Genomic DNA, 25,671 nt, shown 5'->3' with positions numbered 1-25,671 from the left:
CTGTGACAGTGAGATTGAGCATTGATAGCACAGCAGGATATTAAAACAGGCTCAACTCAGTCACCAAGTAGCTCTTCTGGGCGAGTCACTCCATCGCCCCTGCCCTCATTGGTCCCAGCGTGTAAGCCTGGAGTCAGCAGACAGTTCGCTCAGGTGCAGGCACTTGGAGAGCCTGGGGAAGGCAAGGGGTCACGTGGGAAGAGATACAAGGTGGGGGAGGAGTGAGAAGTGCTGGGAGACTGTTAGCGAGTTGTTTGGCATGAAGAACCCGGGGTCTCGGTGAGAAACAAAAGGGCAGCAAGGTGGGGGTGATGGTGAGTAGCCAGCCTCTGATTATCTTCTTAGCCTCTGGGGAGCAAGGGCTGCGTCTGAACTTCCCGACGGCATGAGATAAGTTAAAGAAGGAAGGAGCTCACCCAGATGGGAGAGAGAGCCGGGGTGCACGCGCTTGGTGTGGGAATGCTGGTCCTGGGCGGAGGGGAGGGGCTACCAGTTACTTCTCCATATGGTGACAGAGAAATAGGCTTCCGGCCAGGGTCCCTTGGAACAGGTGTCGGAGTGGTTGGGAGAGGGGGCTGTAAGAAAAAGGGGTGAAGGAAAAACTGCTTCATTAGATGGAGGTTCTCGACGGAACCAAGAGGTCACCAGCTAGCGGCACTTTGTGTCCTGCCTTAGGTAAGGCAGGAGGAAACGTTCAGGAAAGGTGAAATGTCCCCGGGGTCTCAGATAACTTAGGAATGGTCCGGATCACTGAAAAGGTGTGAAGACAGGAAACCTTCACAAAGTGAAGAAAGACCACGTTTTATGAGATACCCCAAGTATCACCTTCTACCGGTCCACCTTGAGCTAGAGAAATGGACCTGGGTGGAGTTAGGTTTTTCATATTACTGTGGTCGGTCAAGGTTGGGGAAGAGAGAGGGAGAAAATCCCACCCTGGTTTGGTTAACACTTTAGAGAAAAATTTAAAAAAAAAATTTTTTTTTTTGGTAATTAACTTACACCCCTCCATTGGTTTCTGAATGTCATATTTAAGATACAAAACCTAGGACTGTTAATATAAGCAGGTTGAGAAAATATATACATATTATATATATATGCTTTAATAATAGAAAAAAAGAGCATTTATTTTACCCAGTGATATCCTTAATCTTTTAAATAATACATGCCTGACCAGATTCATTCAGGCCATTGATTTTACATTAAAAAGGGATGCTTAAAGTACTACATATGGGTTATGACTTCTTTGAGAATTTATTACATGACCCTAATTAAGCATGGAACAACTGGACAGTAATATTTTAAGTCAGGGGAAAAATAAAAAAAACTCCAGTTCTCTAAAAGCCATTCACCTGGGCCAGGAGAGGACCTATTCCAGGAGATATATGATGTGCTCATGGCCTCAAAGCAGATCCATATCATTCCCTTCCAGTTCCTAAAGAACTCAAGGACCTCCATGGAGTAACTACATCTCAGCTCCAGAAGAAATGCTCTACAACCTTGTGATCTTGGGTGCTTTGAGGTATGCCATATTCAAACAAAAGCCATTATTAGACATTAGCTTGTCCGAGTGTTTTGTTGGCCTGTTGCATTCCCAATAATTTTGTTAATAACACACAGTCTGTATTTAATAATCAATTATATCCAAAGTCTTTTTAGAGATGTGCTTTTTATTTCAATATTTTATGAGATTATAATAGTAGTTACAGGCAGTGATAGAAAAGTTTGAGACATCATAACACAAGAGCGAAAGGGCCTATGGTATCGATATGTGGTGACCATAATGATAAAGGCCATGTAACAACCCTGTGACATGTTTACCGTGAAGCACTAGGGGATTAAAAACAGACTATGATAATAGTTGTGGTGGTGTCACAAAGCCTGTGTCTGGACAAGCACAGTATTGAGATTGTTCTGTTCTTTCTTTTAAAATATTATTATATTTTATAATGTTATGGGGAACATCGTATAATTACTATGAGAAATGTTGCAGAAATTTTGAGATATATTCTCTTACTTAGTCAACATTATATTTGGTTTTACGTTTCAGAAGTAACAGTGAAATTGATAGAAAATATTCTGGTAATTAATTTACCATTTTCTGTTTAATTAAAAAATTTGTTTCAATTTATCTCTGGTTCAATAGTGCAAAAGTAGTAATTGAGATTCTGATAGTACTGAAATACTGTTTTTCTCCAATCATCATTTAGATTATAGCTGCAGTATGTAGGTATTTTGTGGAATAGTTTGGCTGGAGCTGATATTTAAGGTAGTTGACACTAGAGAGAATTTTCCAGTAATTTTGTTCTGTCTGTAGAGACCCAGGACTGCTTCCACAGGAAAACTAATCTTTGGCTTTTTCAAATCTCACTGTTTCTAATGTTATATCCTTAATAATATTATTAATTCTTGATTTTATAATCTCTGTTTTCATGTACAGTACTTTATTTTGCTAAGGGGAGATAGAAACTTCTCTTAGAGGAGACATTTGTTTAAAAAACATTTTGAACAGTAGAGGGCAGCAAATGTAGAGGGCCAAACAAATAAGTATATTTGGTTACAACTTCACTTCGATTTCCACCTTAAAAAATAGATACAACAAACAAATATACTAAATCCTGATTTATAGAAATCTATTTCTATGATAGACTATGGAAAAGGGAGCAGAATATCTACCATCCTGCACCCTACCTTGGAATGGCAACTTCCCATGAATTACGACTTTGTAGATTAAAACTTCAATTTATCGTCTCAATGGGCAACTGTCTAGAATTCATGCCAATAGAAATTAGAAGAGAAAACCCCCGCAAGGATAATTGGTAATTATCCATAACTTTGGAACTTAATGAAAGGCACATGCTTGAGCAGAGCCTCGATGGTAAAGAAATGGTAAGTGGCAGAACTAGAATTTTCTATATGCTGTAGTTGACCTTTTGAATCCCTTTAGTCAGGAAACAATTAAATGTATTATGTAGCAAATCTTGAGTCACTCTAAGGTACACAGAGGGCTCACAAAAGTCAGTGATACACATTCAGATGGTCAGCCAACAGACAGACATACATACTAATGATCTCACTAAATCAGCACTTTCCATGAGTGACTTGAAAGTTTTTTAGTCGTTCAACATGAATGTTAACATTCAGAAACTCATTTAGGAAGCATGATCGTGCTCATAAAAGACAACAAAAGAGCAGAGATACTGCTGTCCCTCTTTCTACCCTCTTTTGATCTCTTTTCATTTTGAAAAACTCAGCACACCTGGGCTTAACAATGAACATGGGGTCATGAGCTCAAGGGGAAGTAAGAAAACCTAAAATTATAAATCACACACAATTCTTATTTAAAGGTAACCTATTTTTGAAGTTTCGTTTTCTACAGTTTAAAAGCATTTTGTTGCTTTTCAGGTTATAAAAATTCTACTGTTCTCAGAATTCTTATTGTGGGCATGGGATTTCTATGTGCTGTTCCGAACAGAAAAATTGCCAACGTCATTTGGTCCTTTATAACTTATGCTCATTAGATTTTTAAGCTTTAATGACATTGGCTACTATGTTTTATATCTATTGAGATACCACAGTAAATGCTCTATACATTGTTAGTTGGGATAATTTTTTATGGTTCAAACCAACAGATGAAAGTCTCAGAATTTTATAGCTTAAGCTTTAAGTGACAGTCTTCACTGCTAAAGAAGCTTAAGTTTACTGAGGGCTTAAATTGCATTTCAACTCTGCCCTGTGTTTTCAATGCTTTTTCTTTCACTTTTACCATTATGTGCAGGTTTAATTATTGTAGAGGAAGATAACATCTCCCCATTATTTTCTATTTTCAAGCATAAAGGTATCCTAAATAAGTGCTTAATTGAATTTATATTATTTTATTTTCATGTGGTTCACCTATAAACATATCCAGCCCAGATGGGATGTAGAATTTTTATTAATATAATCCAAGCAGAGAGTTTGCATGATTGTCTCATGGAATAAATTGCGGTTCAAATCAGTTTAAGATAAATTCCTGGTGATGGCAAAGTATTTTTCTAGATCAAACATTTGGCCCATTTAGTCATCATTTCTAAATTTATAGTCAAATGAGCATCTAGGCACTTCAAAAATTGTATTCAGGGGCTTCCCTGGTGGTGCAGTGGTTGAGAGTCCGCCTGCCGATGCAGGGGACATGGGTTCGTGCCCTGGTCCGGGAAGATCCCACATGCCGCGGAGCAGCTGGGCCCGTGAGCCATGGCCGCTGAGCCTGCGCGTCCGGAGCCTGTGCTCCGCAATGGGAGAGGCCACGACAGTGAGAGGCCCGCATACCGCAAAAAAAAAAAAAAAAAAAAAAAAAATTTATTCATTTTTACTTTCCTGTTAAAGAATATAAATGCATATTCCATTGATTTCTAAGGAAGAGGAGAATTCTTTTGGCCAGGGTCAGAGGAGGACTTCTCTTCCTCTACCCCCTTTGTATGCTAGGGAATCATGGAATTCGGGAACCACAGTTACTAATAGCAGTGTGTGGAATCCCCCGTGTGTGCTTTGATGGAGACCCATGGTGCCTTTTGTCACTAGAAATGTACAGACTTCATAGATAAGCAACAGAACAAGGATTAGGTCCCACCAACTTTACCCACTAACTGCAAGGGTAAAACCTATACTCATTCCCTTACTATTAATTCAGTGTATATTCACTGAACACCTACCATGTGCCAGGCATTGCGCTAGGTGCTGGGGATTTGACTGGTGCACCAGTCGGGGTCCCTGCCTTCAAGGAGCTTAAAGTCTAGTGAGGGACACAGACAAGTAAACAGGCCATTACAATTCAGGGTGGTGAGGTGTAATGCTGTGTGCTGTAGGGGGGCTCACAGCAGGGGAAGCTTGGCCCCAGTAGTGTCCATTAGTCAGGATGGTGCCCTGGGGGAAGTGAGACAGGCCGAGGGGGAGATGGGATTTTCCACAGGAAGAAAGAGGTGGTGGAGAGAGTATTCCTGGCAGAGAGACAGCCTGTGCAAAGGTCCATGGGGGGAAGATTGAGAGCTCTCTGTAGAGCTGGAACATGGTGAGTGAAGCAGGAAGGGCAGGAAGATACTTGAGGCCGGAGAGGTCAAAATGGGGGCCAAACCACAAGGTTTTTTGTATATTACATTAAGGAACTTGGATTTTGCTCTAAGGACACTTGAGAGCTGGGAGAAAGTTTTGAGCAGGAGGTTTTCTAAGATTGCCCTGGCTGTGGTGTGGAGACTAGATTGGAGAATTAGAGAAAAGAGTCAGTGGCTGTCATTCTAATATAGGCAATGGACAATTGTGGACCAGAAGAGAGGAGTGGCCGTGGCATGTCTCCTGGGAGGCAGGACTTCGAGATGGCTGGGGAGAGGGGAATCCGAGATGACACTTGGGAAAACTGGGCAGACGGTGGCATCATCTCGGAATTCAAAAGAGCAACAGAGCCAGTGCACCAGTTAACCCAGCGGCGGTGTATAATTTACAGACGTTAAAGATGAAAAGAGCAAAGGAATTCTCACAAACTGTCTTGGAGGAAAAAGACATGAAGGTGCCTAAATCTTGCAGTCCTTACATGTTGTACGTGTGCTGTTCCATCACTCTCATTTAGCAAACCTGTTCTCTATCCTCTCTCTCGTGTGTGTCCAAGACACTCTCAAATCTCACGTGAACTCTATCAAGATACAGCCACTCTCTGCAACAGCACCATGCCCTGAGCCCTTTGTTTTTGTTTTTCTGATTTAGAGAGGCAGCTGGAATGGATTCAGGGTTGATGAAAAGAAAAAGATAATAGTCGAGTCCTATAATAAAAACCTGGCCAAAATGATAAAGATGATTAGCTCAAATCATTTTGCGTAAGGCTGGCCTTCAGCAAAATTGTTTAGGAGGGATAAACATTTTGGTTCTTTCCATTTCTTCATAAGATACCCATTTTCATTTCCTTCCAAGTTTCTAGGTTCCTTCCACTGCTCCTTTCCTGTGGCAGCAGAGACCCATCCGTACCCAAATCTTCAGCCATACCCACATTCGAGATCTTTCCATTCTTCTTAGAGCTAGTTAAGTATACTGGTCTTCTGTCCTAACTACTCAGGGCCCAGGTTGCTGGTAAAATAAATCCAGTACACTAACGTATTATAAATGAACAAATAAACTAACTTATACTGCAAAATAATTAAATAATCAAATACTCTAATTAAGGTGATAATGACTAGCAGCTAAATGTGTTTTCGATTTAGCTAATCCTGGATGTGCAGCAGTATGGTGGTGATTAAGTGCACCAGGCATGAGTCTGCCTGGGCTCAACTTCCAGGTCCAGCACTCACCAGCCACGGGAACCTGAGCAAGGTTACTTAATATGTGCTCAGCCTCTCTATCTGTAAAACGGGAATTCCATACATCTACTTCATAGGGTTGTTGGGATCATTATATGATATAAGGCATAAATTACTAATTATAAGGCCTGACACATAAGTAAGTGCTCAATAAGGAGCTACAACTACTGCTATTGCTGCTGTTATTATTATTGCTATTTTTAAACCAGGAGCCTTCAAAGCTGTAACCCAAAGACATGAGTAAAGTGGAAATTTCAGTCACAATGACGGGCCTGTGAGTAAGGTCTTGATGGGGCGAATTCATTTGGTGTGTCTCCGTTTTAACCATACAGGAGATGGTCTACTTCTCACAAATGTGGCGCTACTCTGCATATTGATTAAATGATAGACTCCAAGTTCCTTGAGGTAAAGACTATGTTTTGCTCACTGCCGTGTCCGTCACACGTAGTACGATGCCTGGCACATAGGTGGGGCTTCACAGGTTTTGCTGCATGAGTAAATACTAGAAATATCCTGACGGGACTGCTTCCAAAATCAATCCTGTTTCCTGACATCACAGATACAAAAGCATTCCAGGACAGTGACATCCCCCAGCATCCCAAGAGTCTCAGACATTGTTAGAATGATCATTAATGTTTCGTTATTTACATTTAAATCTGAGACTCATTATTTTGCATGATTATTTTGTTATTTTAAACTTTATGCAATGGTGATATCATGGTTCACCCACTTCTCATCTTAGAAATTTCAAAGATCATGATATTCAGTCATATAACTTAGAGAATGGGTTATATGTTTGCAATGGAACCTGCAGTCCGGTGGTGTTCCTTTTTTTTCTTTCAGTTTTTCTGGTAAAGTCCTGTTACTCTAAAAGGTATGAGTTATCTGAAGAAAGGCAAAGAAGGCTTAGAAAAATATCCTGTATGAATTATGTGATTATAAGGTTTTTGAACATGTTTCTCAGGAACATAATCATAAATACAGGGTTTCAAAAACTAAATGAAGGACACTTATATTGGGTGTGGTGAGCAACGGTTTCTATCAAATTTCAGGGCTGGCCTTATGTTATATACAATAATGTGGTTTCTTGGATACTCTTAAAGGCACTAACAAAGAAAACTCTCTTTTTCCTGTTCACTGACACCTAAAATTCTTTTAAGACAAAGACAAGAGCAAATTGCAGCCAGGTTTTGATAGAGGGGATGCAGAGGAATTATAGAATTTCAAAGAGATCCTGAAGGCATTGATCTAGGAGGGAAAGCAAGGACTGGGGGAATCAAAGCAAAAGAGGGCCAAGGAACAGCCTATTTCTTCAGTTGTACTTTGAGGAGGCAAGTGGTTATTTTCAACTTTCTATGTCTTTTCCTTTGCATGTAATTAAAATATATAATTGGGAGAAACACTGCAAAGTTAAATATGGTCTTGATCCATTAGATTGACAATCAGTCAGGAAACTTGAGGCTTGGTAACCTGAGGGAGATTTAATAAGAATCAATTAAAACAACTTGTTATAACAAAGGACATTTGGAAAATTTCCCTTTAAGCCAAAGAAATATTAAGAAACCAAAATGGAAACCAAGGGATGGAACTGCCTGGCCCATTTGTATCAGAGAATGAATGATTGTTCTCATTAGCAATGTAGACTGGCAATTCAGTGTTGCATTTGAGAGTTGTTCTTTTCCTTTTTTTAAAAATTAAACTCAGGATCATGATTAGGCATATTTATAGTTACATGAGAATGAGTCCTATATTTGATGAGTAGGGACAATATATTAGAGACTGTATTTTTAATTCTGAGATAAGATACACAAATCATGATACAAAATAAACATGATTTCTAAATAATGCCAAATAAATAAATTACCTTTATGATTCAAAAACTGCTAAACGATATGAAATTCAGGTTTATTTGGGAACCCAGGAAACCTAGAGAACTGGCGTTCTGTTTAATGACAAGTGCTTACTGGTCTTTCATGCTGCAGAATGGATGACTTCCCAGGTTCATATTCAAAGATACTCCTTGGCTCAGAACGAAATCTCCTTGTGTCCACTTTTCTGTCTGGAGGGTCCCAGTCATGCCTAGAAATCAACAACAAATTACATATGAAAGTAATTCTCTGTGCTTAAAACTGTTGTATAAAACCACTGATTATCTGTTTTCAAAGCTAATTTTAGTATAGACATTTTTTAAAGCTTCTCAGGATAAAATGTTAATATGCAAAAAAATAGCACATTTGTGTTCTGTTTTTCATAAATGATTTAAAGAAAGCCATTTCTTTGATTTCCTATTATATTTTCCTCTACTTCTTTTCATACAAGGACTATTCTCCTGCTGGCTCAATAACTCACACGAGGGGTTTGTATTGATAGAAATGCAGCCAGTTAGCTGCTGGTGAACTCTGGGGATCACAAATGGCAGCTGTGTATTTTTGTGTTTAGAGGAAGTAGCAGTTATGCTCCATTAAGTTATGTGAGTTTATCCCATCACTCTGTGACCTGGCATCCTTGATCCGAAGTGACAAGGAGTAATGTACACGTCATGTTTATCTTGTTATCTTGTTTATCTTGCAAGTGGCATCATAGTTTGTCTATGAAAAGTGCAAAAGTATCACTTGGGTTGCCATCCATAAGAGCAAGTTGTATGGCAGTGGAGACCCTCCATGGCTTTACCCTTGAAAACCCAGAGGCTGGCATCTATTCCATCGCGTAGGAGACCCTGGAATCAGCTCTTTTTCCTGAACTAATATCCTTCAAGAGGCAGGCAAAGAGGGACTTCAAAAGTAAAGCTTTTCTAGGTAGCTGAGGCTGAAGAAGGCTTCCTTTGAGAGGATCACATTTGAGGAAGAAGGATTTTCTGACTGTAGATGGAGGCAATTCTTTTGTTTTTTTCCTTTTTTTAAAAAAATATATTTTAATTTATTTGGCTGCGTCGGGTCTTAGTTGTGGCATGCGGGATCTTTGTTACCTGTGAGGGATCTTTGTTGCAGCATGCGGGATCTTTAGTTGTGGCATGTGAACTTCTTAGCTGCGTATGTCGGATCTAGTTCCCCGACCAGGGACTGAACCCGGGCCCCCTGCATTGGGAGCTCAGAGTCTTAGCCACTGGACCACCAGGAAAGTCCCATGGTGGGGGCAGTTCTGACCCATAGAATGGGATGAAATTCTGACTCCATGCATGTTGGAAATAGAAGTTTCTACAAGACAGGAGAATTAGGGGCGGGCAGGTCCTGGCTTTCTAGTAAATTGATGAGCAATATTCAGCAGATGTACTTTGAGCATCACATAAGACAATGTATATGAAAACATTCTAGAAAATTTTAAGGGATTATTGTGTTTCTCAATGAAAGATTTATTTTTACTAGACATATAGGACAAAATACATTTAAATCTGAGTTCATTTTGGTTCTTTTTTATGGCAGAGATAGTATTTTGTGTCTAGACAATTATTTGTCAAATTTAAGATATAACACCTATAAACACATAATCATCATGAGGAGACGGGCATTAAAATGAGAACTCTTCACACATAATGTATGTCTATCTTTGTGGTATCTTATACCCTATATGATCAGTTACTTTTAATGGTACAACAGGGCGTTGAATATAATATTTCTGGGATGGGTATGACAGATGGATGCTTAATAACCATATTAATACTGAATAATTCTTATATTCTTATTTATTATTGCTGGTATAGCATGAGCTATGGCTTTAGTTAGAGCTGAGTGTGAATCCTGGCTTGGACATAGTAGCTGCATGAGCTGAGCAACTTACTTTAATTTCCAAAACCACAGCTTATTTTTTCTCTTTCTCTCTAAAATGGGTTTAAAATAGAACATATCTCATTGGGTTGTTCTCAGAATTAAGTAGTATAATACAGGAAAAGTGCTTAGATTAGTGGCTCATAGTGAGGTCTCAATGAAGGTTACCTATAAGTGGTACTATTAGTCATTATCCTAATAAAAATGGCCCAATAGAAGTGTGTTTATAAATGTTTATTTTTGTTTGAATAGTTTCTATAAAAATATTTCAGTGGGGAAATTAAAATTAGTGTGTGGAAATGAGTCACAGGTAGACACATTAATGCCTTACTTATGATTTATGAATAACCTTTTCTGTTTTTAAAAAGATACTTTTGTGATCAGAGGGGAAATTTTAAATCATTAATAGTCCTAACATTTCAAATCTGAGGAAACTGAAAATTAACTGCATAGTCTCTGACCTGCTATGCCAAAGGGAGTGTCAGTTATTTCTATTTATTTGTCTCATATGCATTTATTTTATTTTATTTTATTTATTTATTTATTTATTTATTTTTGCGGTACGCGGGCCTCTCACTGTTGTGGCCTCTCCCGCTGCGGAGCACAGGCTCCGGACGTGCAGGCTCAGCGGCCATGGCTCGCGGGCCCAGCCGCTCCACGGCATGTGGGGTCTTCCCGGACTGGGGCATGAACATGTGTCCCCTGCATCGGCAGGTGGACTCTCAACCACTGTGTCACCAGGGAAGCCCCATATGCATTTACTGATCAAAGAGTGGAGATGACGCTCAGTTACTTCAAGTCTAACTCAGGTGACCATGATATTATGAACCAATATTGTGAAAGTGTTTGCTACACTCTTGATAGAAGAGGTGAACATGGCACCTTTATAAGACTATACATATACTATCTCAGAAAGGTGAGCAGTGATTCTTCTGCTGAATGCCCTGTGGGCTTATTTTTATCCTAAGCTAAATACAAGACACTTCAGGGGAAAATGCCTTACTTTTCTGTTGAAGACCGATCTCTTGGTCGAAGTGGTGGGACTGGAGGAGGAATGTGCGGGGGAGGGACAGGAGAGGAAGCATCCTTAAAGGCGTCAGTGCCGTTGTCGGAGTGGCTTTTGGAGAGGGGTCTGTAGGTCTGGGTCTTGGCAGCAGGATGTGACTGAGCACGGTAGGGTGAGTTGTACAGGCCTATCACGAAACACAACACAGCAAAACAAAAACAGAACAGAAACAAATAACATTTTGAAAGTGCATTACATTATTTATACCCCACAAAAATATCCCATGATTTTACCAAGATTATTATCAGTAAACATATTCACAATGCATGCATTGGATGGTATGCTCTTGATTTATTAATATTATTAATTTATTAATCATTATTAATTCATTAATGGATTGCATGCACGAGCATTGGTTACAGTGAATCCTCATCAATTATTATGGAATTAGTAATAATTCCAACTGGTACTAGAAACAAACTTACAGATACTTAGCAAATTTTCTCGTGGATAGTGTAAACTAATATCGTAGTTAAGATTTTAGAAGAAGATTAAAAATACTTAATAGAACTGTTTCCAAATATCTTCTATTACTTTAAAAGCTCTGATTTGCATATGATAATTGACGTGTTAATTGCAATCAAACAAAATATTGAGCAAGTTAAATACATGTGGTGCAAGGCATAAGGAAACATCAACTCTCAATAAGCTTATAGCACATCTGGGGAAAAGAGACGTGATTAGAATTATGATTGAAAATAATTGGTAGCATATGATAAAGGCCACATGAGGAAAACATATTTTAGGCATTAAAGATTTTAGAAGATGGTGATTGGTCGGAGAATATATCACAGAACTGATGACACTAGAGTGAGCCCTGAAGGATTGGTTTGGGTGGGTCGGGGAAGAGGGCAGCGGAGATGGCAGAGGAAAAAAAGCAGCAGAAAGTGCAAGGCATAGAACCGCGCGATGTAAGGTTAGTAGGAGGGGAAGAGACTAATCAGAGTTGCTTTGTCTGCCGATTAAATGGTAAAACTCTAAAGGGCTCTGAAAGTTTATATGTAACTACCGTTCAATTGACTAATTCTAATGGATGCAAACTTCAATATGAAAAATAATTATAAAAATTCTGAATTTCCTGCCACCTCAATCTTTTGAGCTAAGCCTATTTTCATTCATCTGCTCCTCCTGAAGGTCCATGCAAATTGGCTATGACAAATGAGACAGTGTCTGCACTTCTGTTTTGCCTCAGTGCTACAGTCAGACTTCAACTTGAGCGCTTGTTCAGAACGAAACAGCAGACCCAAAATGGAGTTGCTTGTGCTAAGCCCCACAGCACCAAACCGAGACTTAACTTAGTTACAGTTCTGACTCTGCCAGAAATGGAATCTTAAAGCCGTCCATCAGGAATGGCCTGGCCAGCAGGAGTTAGATACTCTGCCTGACAGCCCCCTGCCCTCCCCTCAGGGAAAGTGACCTTGCAGTAACCCACCCGCTGTTTTTCTTAGTCTAACTTTCCTGTTCCTGCTCCCTTCTGCCTATTGAAAGCATTTCGTTTTGTTCAGCTCCTCGGAGCTCCTTTCTGTCTGCTAGATTGGATGCTGCCTGATTCATGAATCATTTTATAAAGCCAAGAAGATCTTTAAAATTTTCTCAGTTGAATTTTGCATTTTAACAAGAGAAACACAGGAGAGGAGTTAGGAGAACCTGAGACCGGGAATAAAAGTTGAGGGAATCTTAGCAGGCCACCTGCTGCCGTCTGGAAGAGCGAGGACTGAAAACCAGATTCTTGCAGCTTGCTGAGCCCGTTCTGCTTGTTTTTTTCCTTCTACTTGTCGTCGGACACTAGTAGCAGAATCCTCAACAGTGAAAAGGCCTGAGTGCTGGCCTTCAGGCCTCGTGGAGGGGACAACCTCATCCCGTTTGGGGGTGTGGCTGGCAAGGGGACCTCGATGGGAGGCTGCAGCTGCTGAATGGGATGTGGGCCTCGGAGACTGCTCTACAGAAGGCAATAACAGGCACTGTGCAATCGTCCTGAGCCTGGGGCCGGGAAGTGACAGGCGGCCCTGTGTGGGGTCCCCTGATGTGACATTCAGGAGAAAGCGATGATGGAAACATTTTTCAGGGGTCCCTCACTCCAGCCTGCAACCATTTCACAAGATACCAACTCACTCAAGTTCAAGTGGAAATGCCCAGAATTGAAGTCGTTCCATTATGACCGCTGGCAACTCTGAGTCAGAAAAGTGGTCCAGCAAACTGGGATGTTTAAAAATCCTTCAATAAATGATTGCATTTGGAGCAAAAGCATGGACAGGGTCACAAAATACCTTGCTTGACTTGTTTTTGGTGAAGTGTATCTGAAAGATCTTACGCAATTGTAATCATTCTCTCTACTGATAAAAGGAGATCTTTATCTTATTTTGTACCCCCTGTTACAGTATGTTCTTTCCTGCTGTCCTCACACTTTGGTTAAACATTCCTGAAGCCGAGAATAAACTAACAGTGGGGATGAAGGAGATAAAATAGTATTAGTTCTCATTTCCATGAGAAAAGATCAAATCTTTCGTTATACATGCTGAGAAAAGAAAAAAAAGCATCTTCCTAATTGTAGAGACTGAAATCGTGCACTCAGAGTGGTAAAAAAAAAATGACTGGGAAGTTCTTCCAAGCATGGGAGGACACAGTGTAGTCATGGCAAGCAAGGAAACCCATCCTACCTGCATTATATGTATAAGGAGTATTATACATGTCTGTGTCATCATCTAGAAAATGAAACATAAATATTATGGTAATACAGATTGGTCACCACATCCTAACAAGATAGCAGAACTTCAGAGAAACAACAGATTTGTTAGAAAACCAACACATTTTGCCTAGTTCATAAAACCATTTTTAAATTTTCAAATATTATGGGGGTTTTTTTTTCTGTTGTTTTTTGTTTTTTGTTTTGCTGGGACTTTGCAAATTGACTTCTCTGGGCTGTTAAACAGGTTTGCTCTGCTGCCCACTTCACAGCATACAGATATCAGTCCCTCTTCCTCCTTTCTGCCTGTCCTGGATCATGAATTTCCTTTAGTAAGTGCTTTAAAGATCCCTTGTCAACTCAGTGAGACCCAGCTACAGTCACTGTCTTGATATGGGGCAGATGCACGTGGACAGAGGAATAATGTGTCTCTTTAAGCAGATAATACGCCAGGCCAGTTTATACTGTGGATAGGGAAGGATGAAGGGTCACCTTCTAAGAGGCTTCCTGGCAGCTCAGGGGTGAAGCAGCAGTGCGGGTGTCTGGGTGTTGAGGGGTGACCTAAGAATAAGGAGGAGTGTTGAAAAGAAGGAAGGGCCATGAAGTTTGCTGGGGTCTTGACAGCTTGTGTGAACCAAAACTACACAAAAGAGTGTACATCCTTCAGCCCACAAGGACCTGATCAGAAAACAGAACTACATACCCGGCTTGTGCACCATGTGGATTTGCTTAAACATGGTCTTGTACCAGTCCTTTGGCCTGTCAACTGTCTGTAAAAGAAAATGTCCAACAGTTACAAAACTGGTTCCAAATAAACATTGTTCCTCTTTGTATATTATATCTTTTTAAATAGAAGATTTCTGTTCTGACTCTTTACTATGTCATGATGACATATCAGTAATTTATCCAGGGATACATGCCATTTGTAAATACATTACCCTTTGTTTGAGTGGAGGCTGAGTTGGAATGTTATACGCTATGGTTTTATTTCTTCCAGGTCACAGCTGTGCCCAGCCCTAGGTAGTTGATATTTGTGCAAGCTTATTTATATAAAATTAACTGAATAAAAGTTATAGTGTTATAATTATTTGCTTCGCTCCTTTTGGCGATAATTATCATTATCCATAATAACTTGTTAGTATACTGGCCAAGACATTATTTTAAAAATTAACTAGGGAATATTTTGGACTCGAATTGTATTCTGATCATCAGCTTAGAATTAGAGAAATAAAAATTTGGCATTTACTAGTCTAAGTTACTAAAATACTGACTATAGTAAACAATCTAGTGTCCTAGAGCAAGTCACAAAATATAGATATTGTTTCAAGATTTCTTTAACATGATAATAAAATGTTGGCAACATTTGCTGTGCTAAACTGTAAGTTCCTTAAAAGCAGAAGCTCCTTATCCACCCCGCTTTTGACATAATATAAACAGTAGGCTGCAGTGGAAAGCTGAGATTAATGTCAGATCAACCTAGATTCAAATCTTGGTTCCTTTCATTACTGTTTAATACTTCCAAGCAATAAGAATTTGAGCAAGTGAGGTAACCTTTTAGGGCCTCAGTTTTCTCTTCTCTAAGATGAAATAATTATATCCACATCGTAGAATTGTTATGGAAATTGAAAGAGACAGTGTATACAAAAAGACCTAGAACAATGCCTAGAATATAAGAAATGCTCAATAGATCATAACAGTAGGAAACCTCAGATATTTACAGAATAAAACAATGAATGAATCCAGGTTATTGGATGGAAGTCTACCTAATCGTATACCTGTGAAAGTGGACATATGCCTTTATAATCATAATTCAAGATTTTGCTTGGAGTGTCTTCATTTTAACTCTTCCAGGGTTATTCTGGTAGGAAACTTGACCATTCTGTGTATAGTGACTAAATATACAGATTTTTCGAGGCAGTTCTCTTCATAGAAAATATTCTGTTAGGAAGGCCACAAAAATATTCTTGTATTTGTTAGACTGAGCTTTGGTGTAGATTTTATGTCCTGATTTTTCTTTCCAATGTGGTCATCGTGTTTTCCATCTGGAAATTGAGGGTTTTGTGCTATATCTAGACTTATTTTGATCTCTAAGAATATATGATTCTGGTAATCACCACAAATACAGAGTAACATCAAGGGCTAATTGACTTTGTTGGGAATCACTTCTTCACTCATTCTAGGCTCTTTCTACTATGGAAATATTGAGTGGATCACTGGTGGACTTTATACTCAAATGGTGGCTGTTATTTGCTGGGCTAAACAAAGTAGATGAACATGTATCTTTAAGGGACACTTATTTTCATAAAAGATGGACTTGTTTTTCATTAAGCTTTAATTCCTTTGCAGTCTTTAGCAATAAAAAATAAGACATAACTTTGTGTAAAAATGTTTCCCAGCCATACCTGGACACAACCAATGGCAACGAGGAAGCTGAATAAGTGAGTTATATCGCTGTATATGGCAATGCATCCTGACAGACAGGAGTTTTTCCTTCACTTGCTGGAGGGCACATATCTGGCGGGATCTCTGTTGTGCCATCTGCTAGCTTTATATGGTGAGCACAGAGATGCCAGGAAATGCCCAAGTTGCTTGGCAAAGAGGAATGTGAAACTGGTAAATGGGAATACTAAAACTCTATGTCCCTTTCTAAAAGAAGTCCTCTAAGCATTTAAAGTCCCTTTTAGAAATGCCACCATGTAGGTTGTTATGGCAAACATTGAGATTAGGTAAACGGAAGTCTACTCAAATTTCCGGAAGTTTACTTGTGTATTTGTTCTTCAAAATGATTTTGCATGGGCAGTAACTACTAGTAAATCACTATTTGGTTGTTTTCTATAACTTGGCTGAATAAACCTGAAATTTTACACTCCTGTAGTTTACAAAACATCAGAACTCTACATTGATTTATCGTGCAGAGATTTCCAAAAAGGGAAAAGACACATTTTCTACAGTTTTGGTGATAATTATCATTATCCATAATAACTTGTTAGTGAGTATAGTGTTCAAGACATTATTTTAAAAGTTAACTAGGGAATATTTTGGACTCGAATTGTATTCTGATCATCAGCTTAGAATTAGAGAAATAAAAATTTGGCATTTACTAGTCTAAGTTACTAAAATACTGGCTATAGTAAACAATCTAGTGTCCTAGAGCAAGTCACAAAATATAGATATTGTTTCAAAATTTCTTTAACGTGATAATAAAATGTTGGCAACATTTGCTGTGCTAAACTGTAAGTTCCTTAAAAGCAGAAGCTCCTTATCCACCCCGCTTTTGACATAATATAAACAGTAGGCTGCAGTGGAAAGCTGAGATTAATGTCAGATCAACCTAGATTCAAATCTTGGTTCCTTTCATTACTGTTTAATACTTCCAAGCAATAAGAATGTACACCAGTATACATTATTCTATTCTATTTTTGCCCCTTTCCGGCTTGGAAAAGACTCAAACGGTGTTATATTTGAACTAGAAGGAAAGAATCTTACATTTCACTTAACTACTCGCCTTAATTACACAGTCTCGTGGGATCTGAACCCTAGCGGTTTTTGTTGTTGTTGTTTTTAAGGATGGCAGTAAAAGGCTAACATAGACGTCCCAGGTCGCATGAGAGAGGGCAGTCTGGGAGCTGCTTCCCTTTCTTCAGATAGCTCAAAGGTACATTTGGTTAATTCTTGGCTTTTTAGAGTTTCCATGTTACTTTTTGAAATTCTGTTTCCTTGGTCTATGCTGGTTGTCTAAAATGAGACCCTGAGATGATACACTGGGACAGTACTGCCTTTGGTGTGTACACTGAGCAGAAAGCCCCTGTGAAGCAATGTAAGTCTGATAATCATTACTTTCTATGCGGATGAGAAAGAAAAACAGCCTTGGAGATTCTTGGCCTGCCGTGGCTCAGACATGGCGAGACTCCACATTTATAAACACAGCTATACTTGGGGATGTGCTCTGTGGGGCTGACAGATAAGAAATGTGAATGACTCTTCAGACCTGTACCTTCTCTGCAAACTTTGAACAGTCTACATAAGAGCACAGCTGTACATAAAAATGCTGGTTCCTTATAAGGAACTTCTGAGTTGCTTATATTTTTATTTTCTCTTTTATAGAGGGGGAACTTGCATTGAATGTCTAGTATCTGCATTTGTTTATGCATATCTAAACATGCTTTTGATTTGGCAGTAGATTAAAAATATATAAATTTTTAATATTTCTTGATTTTTCACTAACCATCTATAACATCTCAGTTTTTTCCTTTTAAAATGTAAAAAGCAAGGTCTTGCTATTTAAGAAAATTATATCTTACGGATAAAGACAGTTCCAGCTTTGCATGTCCATTTGTGTCTATCATATATTGACTTAAAAACATACCTAGAGGTCTCAGATAAAATCAGACAATCTATAACTACACAGAATCAGGGATCTCCTAATTTGTCAAGGGTCAATTAAACAAAACCAGTGACATTATACCTGTCTGACACTGTATCCCTACGTTATTAGGAAAAGAAATTCAAATTAAACCATTTTGAGTCAGAAATCTTAAAACAGAAACAAACAACAGAGTGCCACCGCCGGAAACATGCAGCCACCATAAGATTAAGAATGTTAGTCACAATCCCTGAACTCTTCCTGTCACTTAAATGGGACAATCATTGGTTCCAACAGAGATGTTTAGGACTTTATAATTAGTCACATTCAGCATCCCCAGAATATAATGAGTCTAAAGCCCCAGCAACTGCTCTACAGATTTTCTTTCTGGCTTCCAATTCTAATACAGATGCTTGGAATAATCAAGTTTCAACTCTCCTCTCCGAACACAGGATCCCCATGTGATGAATGCAAATCCAAGGAGACAAGAGACCCTCAGTCTTTGTCTTTCGTTCTTTCTGAGCGATTCTAATCGTCCCTGATCTCTTTTTCTGATCTCTTGCCGGTTCTTTTCCTCTCTCCACCCTTGTCTTTGGCCCCCCAGGTTTGCCTTCCAGGCCAGTAGCTCTCGGCACCAGCCCAGCCGCATACGTGGGTGTTGCAGACCGAGTGTATGCAGTCGGCGCTCCCTTCTCTCACCACCCCCAGTTTCACCTGCAGAGGTGCTGCCGCTCTCATCCTGGCGCCCCCAGTATTCCTTCGCGCAGGCCAGCACAGACCTCCTCTCCAAGTGGACTGGATCAGCAAGCAGCTGCCTGCCCAAGCTCAGCCTCTGCTGCTGCTGAACTTTGCCAGAAGGGGCTGCCCTGAAACACCGAGCAATGTTCTGGCAGAGTTTAAAGACTTAAAAAAAAAAACCCAAACACTTTCACTTATCGCCCCGGAGAGCTCTCAGCAGGCACAGCTGACGAGGGACACTAAAACGTGATGTGTATTTTCCTCAGACAGTTTTTCCTTTCCACGACATGAACTCCCTTCCCTCCAATCATCTCGCTGCCCAACACCCAATTCACGGCTCCCAGTCTCCTGATGGTAACACATCCATCTCAAGGAACAAATCACCGGTTTATTCGCAATGCACATGGGAATTCAGTGCAGCCAAAGAATTCACATTTTCTTCTTCCTTCTCTTTTCTCTTTCTATTGCCCCAACACTCCATGGAAAAGGTAAAACCAGACAAAGCCTACTTTTAACAGAATCACAATTTTCGTGATTTTTTTTTCGTGATTTTTAATTGAAATGGAAAAACAGATTGGGTCATTATCTTCAATCGACAGTTCCCTTTCTCTGCCACACACAGCATAATATTCATGAGAACTCAGATGGCACGGAGGGCAATCCTCATTATATAAGAGCATAGGAATGCACAAAGCCATTGACAATCCATCCTTTGTGGAGCCTGTGCACAGCCCCGGAGCAAGGCGCGCTGGCATTTCCTACCGTTCTAATTGCCGTGGGGATTCCGGATTCATCCACCGGCCCGATCCCCGGGTAGTGCGGCGCTTTGATGACTGTCACTCTCTTCTCCTCCTCTGAGGATCTGTACAGTGGTATTGAGCTGCCCATGCTGCCGTCCAGAGACTGTGCATGCTGGGGGTATGCCTCTGAGGAATCTGTGGAGAAAATTTGGTGAAATATACTTGATGCACGAGGAATCAAATTAATGGAGCCTCAGGCCTACCGTAATATAATATATTTAATTACATGTAATTACGTATAATTACAGTTATATGTAAATATATAATACTATATTTATAAATAAATATAAAGTGTATTTCCATCACTATATCTTTTAACTCATTGACCTTAAATTTGAGCCACTCATTGTTAACATGTAGGTATATATTGAATAGACCTCTAACAACAAGATCATCATCATTCAGTGTTGAGGGGAAGGAGAATAATATTTGTTGAAAGACCATGCGGCCCCGTGGCAGCCACTGTGTTAAGAAAGCATTGTACATGCATTACTTCTTTTTTTTTTTTTTGCTGTACGCGGACCTCTCACTGTTGTGGCCTCTCCCGTTGCGGAGCACAGGCTCCGGACGCGCAGGCTCAGCGGCCATGGCTCACGGGCCCAGCCGCTCCGCGGCATGTGGGATCTTCCCAGACCAGGGCACGAATCCGTGTCCCCTGCATCGGCAGGCGGACTCTCAACCACTGTGCCACCAGGGAAGCCCGCATTACTTCATTTTATGCTTCTAGTAATCTTGGGTGAGGGATCCATTTTATAAATGAGGGGGCAGAAGCTGAGACAAGTTTAGTAATTTCCTTCAGCTCATCATTTACATTACTATTATTTTGGTGAAACTGCTGACTACCATTATCTTAAAGTACTAAAGTGTACTTTTAGGATGAAAAATATGACTATTGAGTCTATGACAGTGATTTTATAAAAATAAAGTGAAAACAAAAATCACATAAGGAAATCTTCACATCCAAACATATACTTGGATGTGAAGGCTTATGGGTAGAGAAATGATCGTAAGCTATTAATATTAACGTTTATTTAAGACTCCATGACGGCCACTAAAGTAAAGTAGCTTCGCTTTTACTTTAAAGTAGCAAAAACCATGACTTCTCACCCCTTGGATGTGAAAATTGCCCTAAGCATACATTGTGACTGAGATGTATCATGCTTTTCATGCCATCTTCGTTAATTTTTGGTATACTTTCATAAGAAACAGAGAGGACATAGGTGTACTCTGTATTCCAGTTAGAGTTTACAGGTATTTATGAAAATCTACATTATCATGTATTTAGTACAATTGATAATATGACCTCCTGTTTTTCTACAACAAAGTTCAAAATTTTGCTGACCAAGTATGACTCATGGTTTGTCAGATCTGTTAGTCAGGTCTCCTTTTATGTGCATATGGAAAAGTCCTTATGTCAGGGCAGCAGTCATTGATTACGTATAGGTATAGATATAAATATAGATATAGACATCTAAAAAGATATGACTGTGTTTTTGTAGCAAATTTATACAAAATTTCATAAGATTTTTAAAAAATTTAACTCATCATTATAAGGATAAGTAGAGATAAGACCTTTGTAGACTAATATCCGTTATAATATTTGTAACTGCTGTTACTATGACTGTGTTTTAGTTTGCAACAGAAAAGCATTTTCAATCCATTTCTGATGAAGAATGAATAAGGCTAGGAATACAACTGCTTTACATGCCATTGTATGTAAACGTAGTATCTCTTCCAAGCAACTCTGAATTAAGACGCAAAGTGATATTTGACTCTGATTTTCCATTTAATTACAGAAAGGATTTGAGTGGGCAACCGTGATGCTAGTATTTCTATCAAACACTTTTTAAGCACTGAGTATTTGCAAAGCCCTAGCCTAAACAAACAGTGTTAACTCTCTTCATATGTGGGTCATAAGATTCTATGAACTTACAGCTTACAAGTTAGCGTTTTATTTTATTATGCTCTTATATGGTCCACTAACTCTCAGTTTTGCAGCTTTGTCCTCAACTTTATAAAGTTCCTCTAGGGCAGAACAGATTTGTATATATTCCTCAGGACCTATCTCAGCACCGGCCAACTGGAATTTGTTCAGTATTTATCTACAGAATTTCTTTCTCTGTAGTACAGTTTATATGTAAAATCCACCCATTGATATGTTCTAATATAAAAGCCTGTCCATACTTAAGTATTTATATATTTTGTTTGTTGGGGTGGGAGGGACAAAACTGTGTTCATTAAGGCAGGCAAAGGGGACAGAGTCCAACTTTGCTAATAATTATTTGGAAAAATATTATGGCTAGGATAATTTGTAGAGTTTTACTATAGATGTGTAATCATGCATAGCTCCATAAAGAATCTAGATATAATGGACTCCTGTTATAATACTACACCAGGGACTGATTATATAAGGGCAGTATTTTGGCACAAAGATGTTCTACTCTCTTATACTGTAAAGGGACATCATTATAAGATTCACAGATGATCCCAGGAGCAGCCTTAGAGAAGGTGCGAGTATATTTAGACATTTCTTTGAGTCTCATGGCTACATGTAAGTCTTATAGTTAGAGAGGTTTTGTTGGCCATAGAAGTTGAATTCCACAATCCATAGGCTGGGTGTTCCTGGGTAAACTAATAGCCTCATCTTCTTTCCATACAGTGTCGGGGAAGAGAAGGCGCTGTCTGCTGTCAATGAGGACATGGGAGTTAAAGCCCTGTGTTCTAGTTTCTTTCTCTCTGCTGGTTGGTGGTGGCCAGAGGATCGGTCTCCTGCTTGTCTGAGAGGTATGTTGTGGTCACGTGGTCCTGCGCCGTCTTCACTGTTTCTTGCTGCCCTGCAATCCTTCTAGTTGCTCAACATGGAACGTTTCTCCGCTTGAATTCAGATGATCGTTCGATTTGGTCTGTTTTTCAATGTTTGTTTGGTTGGGTTTTTTTGCATTTTTAAAAACTAAGAAATATTTATTACATTATTTTCTAAATTGTCCCAATATATTTTGCTGCATAAAAATATTTCTAACATTATATAGCACAGCTTCTTTTCCAGGAAGCTTTAAAGAGTTCATAAGCGCCATGAAATCGTATGTTTAAAAATTTATACGAATGTTCTAATGTTCATTTTTCTGAGGGGGAGGAGAGCTCTGTCTTTCATTTAGTTCTTAATTCCCAAAGGATTAAGAACTATCTTTCTATAAAATTCTGCATCGTTATTTAAAGGAACTCACATCCCTGACTGGTGGTCTTCTGGTCTCAGTTTGAATAGTAGTTTACTACTTTGGGAGGCAGCCTATCCCCTTGTTAAACTGTTTTAACTGTTAAATAGTTCTTCTTTATATATATTAAAAGAATTTTCTACAATGAAAGCTTTTCCACAAAAGAAAGGGCTCTCTCGAACATGGGTGGTATTTGCCACCCATGGAAATTCACTACATGAATGTTCTCCTGGTATATATGCACACTCCTCTCCCCAACTGGCCATCTTTTTCTTTCTGCCCCATCACCCCAAATATCTAATAGCCTTCTCCAGACTCAGATATAGATGGCAGTCATCGTCTTGGAATAGCCGGGTCCCCATTTTCTCCAGTGTTAAATCCTCTGCCTTTAATTCCTCCCCTAGGAGAGGCTCATTAAATAGTGGAGTATTGAATGTTTCTACTTCCTGTTCCAAAAATTACTTGGATGCTTTATATTTTTCTTGTTTGGTTTGTACCTGTTATATTGTAATTGTCATGAAAATCATGATTATCCGATGACTTACCAAGTGACCGGCCATGCTGCATGATAATGCTTGAATTGAGTGAGCCTGGTAGCGAGTAGGCAGAAGGGGAAAATGGCCTTTGATAGTAACTTAGCGGACTCACAGTGCCTCCAGAGTTTCCATTCAGCGTTATCTGGCTCTGAGAAAAGTGCAAAGACATCCTGTTAAAGCACACGGACCCCTGTAAACATCACTCCTTTAGATGACAATAATTGCTTCCATTCACATGACAGTAATCAGCTGTCCAGTATTTATTTACTAACTGATGTCGAGAAGGGCATGGAACTTTTTTTTTCAGTGTCTTCACTATCTTCTTTACTCTGAAAATCACTCTCTTTATATGTCAGAGGGCACAGGAGGTGATTAGGAGAATGGAAGCAGCTGACCAGTGGGCACATTGCTCTGCCAACAGTGATGTCCAAAGATATCAGAGGAGCCAGTATAAAGTAAACGTGGAGGGTGAATCTGCTCTAATGTCGTGACTTAAATCACACTGCTCTGGGTGTAGGATTTTAAAAGAACATTCTTTGACAAGAGGAAAGTGATCGGTTCTCAGACTTAATCAGGGAATCCTGTAGTGAATCAAGGTTTCCAGGGCAAGGTGACTAACATAAGGAGGACAATTGTTTGGATTTATATATGTCATGAAGCAATCTATTCTGGAAGAATCAAATACCTGGTGAAGCATCAGAAAGTGGTGTTAACCCACCGGCTTCTTCCTACTCATGTTTCATTTAGCACGTTATAGGCCTCTTTTTGGTTCCTTAATAATTTATTGTTTTGATTGCTTTATATTTGAGTATTTTCATATCCCCAGTGGTATTTCAAGATTCTTGTTGAAGATGGTTATATATATGCTTTTTAAACATATTTTTCTGTATAACATGCAACCTGGTGCTAATAGGATAGTAGATATTCAATAGATACATATTCTCATTGAATTGAATCAGCTCAGTTAGAGAGGTGGAGCTCACTATTAAGCATGCCTGTCTGTCCACAACATAGCACTGAGCATTGTGGAGATTGTATAATGCATGCAAATAAGATAAAACATTAGTAAGAGCATTTAGTTCAAACACCTTACAGCTGAATACACACAAAACACACATATGAGCATAGATAAAGAACCATAATTTGTGACCTTTATCTGCTTATTTTAAAACAAATTAAACTTCTCTTGTATAGGCCTGAAACATAGGTAGTCAATTAATTGCACATTTCCATGATTTTTCACTTTAAAGCAGATGTTTTCAAATAATGTAGAATTAATCTAGTTTCATTACTTTATAGCCATACCACACCTGTCCTAAAGTCAGTAAGCATATCATTACAATGATTGTGCTTAATGATGAACTACTGCTCTGAGCTGTTACAGAAATCATTGTTAGTAACCCCATCTTGAGGGTCATCTACCCTAGAGCACTGGCCATTCAGAGAAGTGTCACGCACTGATCTACCCAAATGCTTCAGAGTGCTTATATATCTTCGATGAATTATTCGAGACTATTTTTGCCTCCTTGCCCAAATCCAGTTTGGTTGATCTTTGTAAATATAATTTAAATATTATTGTTATAATTAATGTTAAAGGCAGGAGAATTCTCCTTAGTAAAAACTATCATGTTACTATGTAACTAAACTTAGGAAAGTTGCCCTGCCTCCTATTTTGATGGTTTCAATAACATTGGTTATGGGTTAAACAAAATAAAAGCTGCAGATAGATTTAGCCTTTCATCATGTTAAATCAATTAGGATTTTACTAATGAAATAATACTATTAGAATTTTAGAAAATACTTTATTATTATAGTGAAATAATTATTAGGAAAACCATCTCATGGAGAAGGTACGTGCAATTTAAACTGTTACTTGAAACTAAGTTCAGTTACAGTTGGCTCCACAAAGCTATATGTATGCCTCTCAGGCTCCTGAAGAGTCTTAGAAACAGTACATTAAATAGGCTAGTACATAAATTAATACACTATCACTGCTTTGTATTTTTGAGTAAAGGCATTCCTTAGAGTTTTAAAAGTAAAGAACTATTGAAAGCATAGTAGAACATGGAGAGGCTCATGCCTGTTGCACTCCAGGTACTAGTGGCAGGGGAGGTATTAGCTGTGGAAAAGGAGGTTCCTTCTGTAGCTAGTCTCTGAATGCAACATTTCAGGGGAAAGTTTTATACCCAGCTGTT

General features: G+C 39.1%; 2 protein-coding genes across 19 annotated transcripts in view; one reads left to right on the top strand and one right to left on the bottom strand.

Moving 5' to 3' along the window:
* TLR3 (toll like receptor 3) overlaps positions 1-25,671 on the top strand; it is a 356,518-nt gene that overhangs the window by 11,908 nt on the left and 318,939 nt on the right. Inside the window, exon 3 of the mRNA XM_079909147.1 lies at positions 22,388-22,512. The gene's annotated coding sequence lies outside the window, so the exon portion shown is untranslated. The remainder of the gene's footprint in view (positions 1-22,387; positions 22,513-25,671) is intronic.
* Positions 1-25,671, bottom strand: part of SORBS2 (sorbin and SH3 domain containing 2) — a 206,935-nt gene that overhangs the window by 47,089 nt on the left and 134,175 nt on the right. For 14 of the 18 annotated variants that reach the window (XM_079909161.1, XM_079909155.1, XM_079909159.1 and 11 more), the window contains 6 exons: positions 23,486-23,624; positions 19,691-19,863; positions 14,531-14,597; positions 13,802-13,846; positions 11,082-11,271; positions 8,282-8,396 (listed from right to left, as the gene is read on the bottom strand). In XM_079909161.1, coding sequence (XP_079765287.1) covers positions 8,282-8,396; positions 11,082-11,271; positions 13,802-13,846; positions 14,531-14,597; positions 19,691-19,863; positions 23,486-23,624 — 729 coding nt within the window. The remainder of the gene's footprint in view (positions 1-8,281; positions 8,397-11,081; positions 11,272-13,801; positions 13,847-14,530; positions 14,598-19,690; positions 19,864-23,485; positions 23,625-25,671) is intronic. The other 4 variants (XM_079909164.1, XM_079909156.1, XM_079909151.1 and 1 more) reach the window with 1 other exon arrangement.

This window comes from Stenella coeruleoalba, assembly GCF_951394435.1.
Source record: "Stenella coeruleoalba genome assembly, chromosome: 21".
NCBI classification, from domain to species: Eukaryota; Metazoa; Chordata; class Mammalia; order Artiodactyla; family Delphinidae; genus Stenella; species Stenella coeruleoalba.
Note: the sequence above shows the minus strand (reverse complement) of the source record. Positions and strands in the feature narration are given on the sequence as shown.